Genomic DNA, 9397 nt, shown 5'->3' on the forward strand with positions numbered 1-9397 from the left:
GCGTCATAACACTGTTCATCAGTAAGCCCAGATGACAAATGCGCGAGTTGGTCTGGTTCAAGATTTGGGTTCTTGGGCTGATCTAACTCAATTTGGTTCGGTTCAGCAGGGTTTTGACTGATTCAACCCGATTTTAAGCCTTGAAGATTCGGTTTAGGTGATTTGGAGTAAGTTCGAGCTAGTTCGGGCGGTCTGGTGGCAGTTCAAAGCAGTTTTTAATTATTATTATAATAATTTTGGTTGTTTGTATGCTTATAATGTCAAAGCTGGTCCATATCAATGTGTGTTAATAATGTATTTTGAATGTATGTTCTAATTAAATAAATCTAGTATGTGCATATAGTATGTCATGTAGATTAAAAATCTCACATAGGAAGCATGTAACATGTAGTGAAAGTATGTAATAAATGGTTATAATATATAGTATGCATATGTTAGGGTTTCATGTTTTTAATATAAAGAATTATATTAAATTATTAAATGGCATAACAAATGTTATGGATTAGAAGGATGATTGTATTTTATAAAGTTTATAAAATGAATTAGACATTTAAATTCTATAACAAATATAAGATGCATGCTGACCTAGGATTAACAAATAACAACTTGTTTTAAATAGTTACAATAGGTCATTTTCTTGTAAAACTTTGGTTACGAACTCACCCAGGCTGTAATCCTGTTTAAGGCTAAAGATACTTAAGTTGACGGTTTACGGAATACCTACTACCTGGGGATTATAGTCGGTTCTTGAGCATTGTTAACCAAGTTTTATGAGCATGCATGAGCGATGTGAGGTAATAAAATAGTTTGTCACTTAGACATCATACGTTAAATCCAAATATAAACGTTATATTTGGATAATCACCTAGACTTGGGTGTTTATTAACTGAAATAATATGATATATTATTCTTAGCTCTCACGTTCTTAAGAGTTCACACCGTGAAATTCGTGCTCGGCTTCATGTCACCTTGGAGGTGACATCCATTCAGAAAGTGTTTGCATGGGTCAATAGCAAGGTGAGTTGGGGAAGTAGTTCATAGTAAGTGAATGAAGGATGTGTGTCAACGTATCCTGTAGTCTCTTCCATTAGTTTGGATCATGAGATTCCTATGTTGCATCAGCTTGTTGTTTTTAGGCGACATAAGCTAGTCGTTTTTACAGCAACTAGCTCCTAGAAAGGTTGTAACATGGGATTCAAAACAACTCAAACTCCAGAAATGGATAAGATCTCTTAGGTTCATTCCTAACCTTGAATCTCCAATTCAGAAATATCGCTAGGGTCGACCTCTGAGGTCTGAAAATAGAGGGTTACACTTACAAGAGTTACTAAATGTTAGTAAGTTCTTGACCGAAAATGGTAACTAAATGACTATAGGAATAAAGAGTTATTCTAGAGTTAGTATTTAGTCAAGAATGTCTTGCTTTAGTGAAGGAGTATTTAGTTGTCCCTTGGTAGCATCTATTTTGACTCACTAAAGTATCGTTGCAAATAAATGATGAAATTTGGGTACATTTTTACTTGATGCTAAAATTTGATTGGATTTAAAAGCAATTTACTCATTAGAATTTGTTTATATTTTTCAGCATATCGAATTCTTCTAAATCACTCACCTTCGATAAATTTAACGGTTCTTATTTTTCAACATGGAAATCAAACATAGATGCAATACTAGCAGTTGATGGTTTGAGGTTTGTTTTAACAGAGGATTGTCTTTTCTCTCCCAGCTCATGTGCAAACCAAAGAGTTTAGAATACTTGATGACAAATGGATCGAGGAAAATGAAAAAACCTAAATCATATCTTAAAAAATATATCCGATATACTAGCTAAGAAGTTTGAGAACATGGTTTCTACTAAAGAAATTATGGATTTGTTACAGACGTTGTTTGGACAAGCTATCAGGAACAATATTCTTAAAGAACTTTATAACTATGACATAAAAGATAGAACCTTTGTGCTCTATGAACTAGTTGGGGACAATCTTTCTTGAAGTGCCCCACTTGTCCACACTGGAAACAAACTTTTCTGTCGCCATAACATACTCATGCATGGTGCTTACCACAATTCGTACACAGTGGCTTCCTTCCTATACTAGCTACTGACTCGCGCCTTTATAACTCCTCATACCTGACTGTCCAAAGAACGGGGGTCTAAAACTCTTACCTCTCGCTCGACTGGAGTTATGTGTTGCTCTGCACCTGTCTGTAGTATGTCTACCACCCCATACTCCGCTCAACTCTGATAACGGTCTCAACTAATTGAGTGAAATCCACACAATTAGTTGTAGACGTAACAGGAGTATTATCTTCCTTCTTAGGCCATTATCAAATCTCCTACATCTTTCTTTCTCTTCCGCAATGATCGGAAGGGCATACTGAGATAACTCTATAAATCTATGCTTGTACTCAACGACCGACATCGATCCCTAAGTTAGCCTAAGAAACTCATCCCTCTTTGCTTCTCTGAAAGCACTAGGGTTGTATTTATCCAACTGCTTCTCTTGGCCTCTATCACTTTCCACCATTTCTCAGCCTCTTTTTGCAGCAAGAACGCTGCTAACTTGACCTTACTGTCCTTAGGGCATCTCATAACCTAAAGCATTTCTCAATCAAGTTCAACCAGACCTCAGCATCTGTTAGAGCTTTCCAACGATACACAGATCTCTTAATTTGTACAAAGGAATTGATCAAACTGATCTTTTGAAGTTTAGCCTCCCCCTTTTATATTGCTTTCCACCGCTTACCATTAAAGCCTAGCTGATACCTTCAGCTTGAATGGAGTTAAATCTGGTGCTTAGGACAGTTATTTCCCTTAATCGATGGTTAAAACTGATCAATGCATGCTTCAATCGTTTTAGCTCAGCTTTCATCGTATAGCTCATTGTTTAGTGATTCTCTCGTTGTCGCATAACACCCAACGATCTCGCGCTCGCTCATTGTGTATCACATAGCCTATTTCATAGCTCTCGCTGCCACTCATCATATAGCTCTCGCAGTTGCTCATCATGTAGTGCTGACGCCTATCTTCTAACGGATCACAGCAATCATCTAGCGTTCACGCCTATCGTGTAGTGCCATCGTTTAACGCACCACGCCCATCGTGTAGCGCTATCTAGCGCTTATGCTGATCGTGTAGCACCATCGCCTATCGTGTAGCTCGACATCTAGCGCATCGCTTAGCGCTGCACATAGCTACACGTTCGTCTAGTGCATCGCTTAGTGACGCACGTAGCTACACGATCGTCAGCGCACGCCACTCCATACCCAACACCACACGTTCGCACACATCTGATGCTACCGTATGCATGCTAAGCTCTCAAGACTTGGCTACCGCATGCCTTGTTCACGCATGGCTTTTCTTCACCCAGCCACACTTGGCTTCTTTAAATGCTCAACTAACCTCTCAAATGAGTAAAGCCAATGCCCTTGACTCAACTCTAACGCTTAGCACAAGGCCAATGCATGGGCAAATACTTAGCCAATTTTCTAGCTTCACCCAAGAGTCAAGCTTTCAAACTTAAACTTTTCTTCTAACTTCTTACCATTTTCCCTACAATTAAACATCAATTCTCACATTAACTTACTCACCATACTGGTCTCGGTAGGGATTATACACAAGTAGAGAAATTAGGGCTCGAGGTTTACATTTACCTCCCCCTTCAGAAAATTTCGTCCTCGAAATTCTACTACAAGTCTATCAATTAAACAACTGCAGAAACTTGTTTTTCATTTGCTCCTCAGCTTCCCATGTAGCTTCTTCAGTACTATGGTTTCTCCATAGTACCTTTACCAAAGGTATTGTCTTATTTCTCAAGACTTGCTCTATCCTATCAAGAATCTCTACTGGTTTTTTTTCGTATGATAAATTCTCTTTCAACAGCACTGGTTGCTCAGGTAACACATGGGTAGGATCTGGCATATACTTTCTCAGCATTGCCACATGGAACACATCATGGATACGGGATAAATATGGAGGTAACTCTGACCTGTAAGCCATTGAGCTAACTCGCTCTATTATCTCGTAAGGTCCCATGTATCTTGAGCTTAACATCCCTGTCCTACCAAACCTAAGTATTCCTTTCCACAGAGACAACGTAAGAAATGCTTTATCGCCAACTTTGAATTCCAATTCTCTTCTCCACTTATCTGCATAACTCTTTTGTTTATCTTAAGCTATTTTAAGATTTTCTCTTATAATCTTAACACTGTCTGACGTTTGCTGAACAAGCTCTAGGCCTAATAATTTCCTTTCGCCCACTTCATTCTAACATACCGAAGTTCTACATGGTCTCCCGTCCAAATCCACATACGGTGCCATTCCGATACTCAAATGATAACTGTTGTTATACGCAAATTTGATCAACGACAGATGCGTATCCAAACTGCCCTTGAACTGCAATACACATGCCCTCAACATGTCCTCCAGTGTCTGAATCGTCCGCTCAGACTAACAATCCATCTGTGGATGAAAAGTTGTATTAAAATATAACTTAGTACCCATAGCTTTCTGCAACTAGGCAAAAATTTCGATGTAAACTTAGAATCTCGGTCTGATACAATCGAAGTTGTAGCTCCAAACTGACTTACAATTCTATCAACATACATCTTAGCTAACTGGTCTAGGGTAAAAGTAACCTTAACAGGTAAAAACTTAGCTGTCTTTATCAATCTATCAATAATTACCCATATACCATCATAGCTCGTTGGTGTCCTAGGTAAACCAAACAAGAAATCCATCGTAACATGCTCCCACTTCCACTATGGTACTGGGAATGGATTAAGCAATCCTGCTAGCCTCTATCGTTAAGGCTTAACTTGCTGACACACAAAACATCAGTCAACATACTCTACTATTTCTCTTTTCATACCAGGCCACCAGTACGACTTCTTTAATGTCCTATAAATTTTCGTATCGCCTGGATGCATAGCATAAGCGGAACTATGTGTCTCTTCCAAAATAGCCTACTTAAGTGCTAAGGTATTAGGTATACATATTCTACCTTCCTTCAGTAGCACTCTATCTGCTCTTCACTGATAGTTCATTCTCAGACCTTTACTTGCTTCTTTAGCTAACTTCTGAAGATCAGAATCTCTTAACTATTCACGTAGAATATCATCTACCAAAGTAGGACGTACTTGATCAACTGATAATGTCTCTTTAGCACTATACAACTCATGTATCAGTGTACCTCTTACTAAACAGATAACAACTCTGGCCGATCCGGTCTTTCTACTTAGAGCATCATCCACCACATTCACTTTACCTATGTGATAATCAATTGTACAGCCATAATCTTGAATCAACTCGATCCAACTTCTCTGTCTCAAGTTTAGCTCTTTTTTTATCAAAGATATACTTTAGACTCTTATGATCAGTGAATATATGACAACGTTCACCAAACAAGTAATGTCTCCACAACTTTAAAGCCAACACAACTATTGCTAACTCTAAATCATGCGTAGCGTAGTTACATTCATGCTTCTTTAACTGACGAGAAACATAGGCCACTACCTTTCCATTCTGCATCAGCACATATCCTAATCCTTGTCGGGATGCATCACAATAAACCTCAAACTCTTTACCTGGTGTAGGTAAAGTTAGCATTGGTGTTGTTACTAACCTCTGTTTCAACTCTTGAAAACTATGCTCGCATTCTGGCGACCACTCAAATTTTGCATCTTTTATAGTCAAGTTTGTCAATGGTAGAGCTATCTTAGAAAATCCATCCACAAATCTCCTGTAATAACCTGCTAAACCCGAAAAATTACGTACCTCTATTATAGTAATGGGTTGTTCCTAGTTAACTATTGCTTCTGTCTTTTAGGAATCTACACTGACTCGGTCTACTGAAACTATATGCCTAAGAAACACAACTTGATTTAACCAGAAATCATACTTACTAAACTTGGCATATAACTTCTTTTCTCTTAGCATTTGCAACATTAACCTTAGATGTTCCTTGTGCTTTTTTGCACTACTGGAATATACTAATATATCATCTATGAAAACTATAACAAACTAATCCAGGTAAGGATGAAATATCCAATTCATCAAGTCCATAAATACTGCAGGAGAATTCGTCAAACCAAACGGCATAACTAGGAACTCATAATGTCCATACCTGGTCCTAAAGCAGTCTTTGGAACATTTGTTTCCTTTACCCTCAACTGGTGGTAACCTGATCTCAAATCTATCTTAGAGAATACCATGGCTCCTTTTAACTGATCGAAGAGATCATCTATACGAGGCATGGGTACTTATTTTTAATTGTCACCTTATTCAACTGTCTATAGTCTATACATAATCTGAGAGTACGGTCTTTCTTCTTGACAAACAAGACTGGTGCTCCCCAAGGCCACACACTGGATTTGATGTACCTCTTATCAACAAGTTCTTGTAACTGAACTTTCAACTCCGTTGGTTCTGCTGGCGCCATTCTATATGGTGCCTGGGATATAAGTGTTGTACCTGGAAATAACTCAATAGTAAACTCAACTTCCCTGTCAAGTAGTAAACCTGGTAACTCTTCAAGAAATACATCTAAGAATTCTTGTACCATAGGTACATATTCAGGTTTCAGCTTTCTATCTTGTGAAATCACTACATAGGCTAAATAAGCTTCACATCCCTTACTCAGCAGCGTCCTAGCCTTCACTACTGGTATTATACTTCCTAGAAGTATTCTTTTACTTCCTACCAGGGTTATCTCTTGTTCACCTGGTTTTCTAAATACTATATCTTTCTTAAAACAATCTATAGTGGCATAATGTTTACTTAGGAAATCCATGCCTAAGATAACATCAAATTCTAAGAACTCTAGTGGAATCAAGTCAACCCATAAACTCTGATTCATAATAACTATTTCACAACTCCTTTAATCATGCATAACTAGAGTATCTTCTACAGGCGTAGAAATAACAAATACTCATTCATACGCTCAAGCACTCTATCTATATGCAATGCAAACATGCTAGATATGAATAAGTGCATAGCACCAAGATTAAATAACACATAAGCGAACTGATTACCTAAAGTTATTGTACTAGTTACAACATCTAGAGACTATTTCGCTTCCTGGTGTGTCACAGCATATACTCTACCGTGCTGCTGCTGTTATTATTGTTGTTGTTGGGGTCATCCTACTACTTCTTTTTGCTTAACTGCACCAGATCCTTTACCTCTTGCTCTAGTCGCTCTAGGCTGGTCTACAAACTAGGTAACTTCTCTCTATTCACACTATGCTCTATGAACTAGCTGGGGACAATCTTTCTTGAAGTGCCTTGCTTATCTGCATTGGAAATAAATATTTATATCGTCATAACATACTCTTGCATGGTGCTTACCACAATTCGTACACGGTGGCTTCCTTTCTATACTAGCTACTAACTCGCTAGCACGACATGTTACCAATCTACTACTCGGTCCAACCGCAGGTCTTGACCTCTTTCGACTCGAACCCTGCTGGCTTACGCCTCTATAACTTCTCATACCTGACTGTCCAGAGAACGAGGGTCTAAAACTCTTACTTCTCGTCTTGACTGGAGTTCTGTGCTTCACTGAACCTGCCTGTGGTATGTCTACCACTTCTACACTCCGTTCACCTCTAATAGCGGTCTCAATTAACTGAGTGAAATTCACCCAATTAGCTGTAGAAGTAACAGGAGTACGTATCTTCCTTCTTAGGCCATTATCAAATCTTCTACATCTTTCTTTCTCTTCCACAATGATCGAAAGGGAATACTGAGATAACTCTGTAAATCTATGCTCGTACTCGACGACCGTCATCGATCCCTAAGTTAGCCTAAGAAGCTCATCCCTTTTTGCTTCTCTGAAAAGCACTAGGGTAGTATTTATCCTCAAATACTTTTCTAAACTCAGGCCAAGACATAGCTTCTGAATTGTTTCTCCTGGCTTCTATCACTTTCCACCATTTCTCAGCACCTTTCGACAACAAGAACGCCGCTAACTTGACCTTACGGTCCTTAGGGCATCTATAACACTAAAGCATTTTTCAATCAAGTCGAACCAGACTCCAGAATCTGCTAGATCTGTTGCTCCATCAAACTTCGTGTCCCCTAAAGCTATCAGCCTCTCGACGTCAAATTTCTTCTCTGGATCAGTCTGAATCGATTCTACACTCACCGCTAATCTCTAGGACATTCTATCAAATACTCGATCCTCCATCTGGAAATCTGTTTTTACCCATGGGGTACTCGACTCATTTTCAGAAGTCGTTTCTTGCTCTACTGGGTCTCTAACTCTCTTCCCCTTCGGATCTGGGTCCTATCTAACTTCAGAGCCTCCGCTAGTAGGGTCAACATTCCTTTCCTCGGTCTGCCTGCTCAGCCTGCCACTTTTCCTCGGTATCTTTGCCTAATTAACAAGTACATATGTTAGGGACTTACTTATAGGACTTAATCTAATGCATAAACTCTCTCTTTCACCGAAAATCTTATGCTCTAATACCAACCTATCACACCCCCTCTCAGACTACTCCCTTAGCCTAGGAAAAGACATGACTACAGCAGTTATCAACCCTTTTGCTGACAGTTACTACCTATTAACTCTAGCGAAAATAATCTGATACCAATTTGCAATCTCAAACACAGCGGCTGCCTCTATGGCCAAAAAACATTAAGTAATAAACACAAAACGTTTATAGAGAATACATTACAAGTCTCATAAATCCCGACACCCAAACTCTTAGTCTCCCCAACATGAACACTTATAACATGTGTACATATATTTATAGTAATCCACCTTTAGCAGACGGGTTAAATAACTCTTGTCTTTGAAGTGGGCAAGAGCAATGCAGAGCTAACTTTTGAAGGATTTGAGCGCTACCGTGGGGAAAGAAAAAACATTTGAAAACGGAGTGAGCTTGCAACCTAAGTGAGTTACTTAAGAAAAGAAAATGAATTCTTATGCAATAAGTCCAAATGATAGATCATAACTGAAATATAAATCTTTCAGTAACCTTGTACTGAAATATAAAAAATTTTCAGCATAAAAACATGTAAATTTGTTTTATCATAAAACTTAAACTGATTACTTAGTTGAGATAATCCTGTTGTGGTTTAAATCCCAACGTCAACTACTTAGTCAAAGAGAACCCTTTTTAGCTCCAATCTCTGACTTAGTCAAGAGAGAACTTTTTTGCTCAATCTTAACTAACTACCTACGTGCACGTGAATTAATAACTAATTACAACACCATACCTTAGGTACTTCTGCTCATATACTCTCTCAAATGTCCCTCAAGTGATAAGAGCTTCAGTAATATTCATCATACTATGAACTTTCTCTTTAAAGCATCTAAAAGCAAAACGTATATATAAACGTGTCTTTAAAAAGTACCTAATAGCATGCTTTGTGTATTTAAACACACCATAAATTA

General features: G+C 38.4%; 1 protein-coding gene across 1 annotated transcript; it reads right to left on the reverse strand.

The window, feature by feature from the left end:
* Positions 1-3697: 3697 nt before the first annotated feature.
* LOC120079301 lies at positions 3698-7786 on the reverse strand. The gene is made up of 8 exons (XM_039033454.1): positions 7492-7786; positions 6317-6790; positions 6123-6239; positions 5584-5748; positions 5137-5264; positions 4498-4614; positions 4274-4393; positions 3698-4156 (listed from the first exon to the last, which is right to left on the reverse strand). Exons 1-8 carry the CDS (start codon positions 7784-7786, stop codon positions 3698-3700), a joined length of 1875 nt encoding a protein of 624 aa, XP_038889382.1.
* Positions 7787-9397: the final 1611 nt, after the last annotated feature.

The sequence above is a fragment of the Benincasa hispida genome, chromosome 6 (genome assembly GCF_009727055.1).
Source record: "Benincasa hispida cultivar B227 chromosome 6, ASM972705v1, whole genome shotgun sequence".
Taxonomy (NCBI): domain Eukaryota; kingdom Viridiplantae; phylum Streptophyta; class Magnoliopsida; order Cucurbitales; family Cucurbitaceae; genus Benincasa; species Benincasa hispida.

Excerpts from the sequence above, each read along its gene's own strand:
- LOC120079301 (XM_039033454.1), bottom strand. The coding sequence starts at position 7,786 with ATGACGGTCGTCGAGTACGAGCATAGATTTACAGAGTTATCTCAGTAT. Across the intron at positions 5,265-5,583 it reads GCTAACTTTACCTACACCAG|GTAAAGTGAATGTGGTGGAT; the intron begins GTAAAGAGTTTG and ends ATTATCACATAG. Across the intron at positions 4,615-5,136 it reads AGACATTATCAGTTGATCAA|TTAGCTAAGATGTATGTTGA; the intron begins GTACGTCCTACT and ends ACCCTAGACCAG.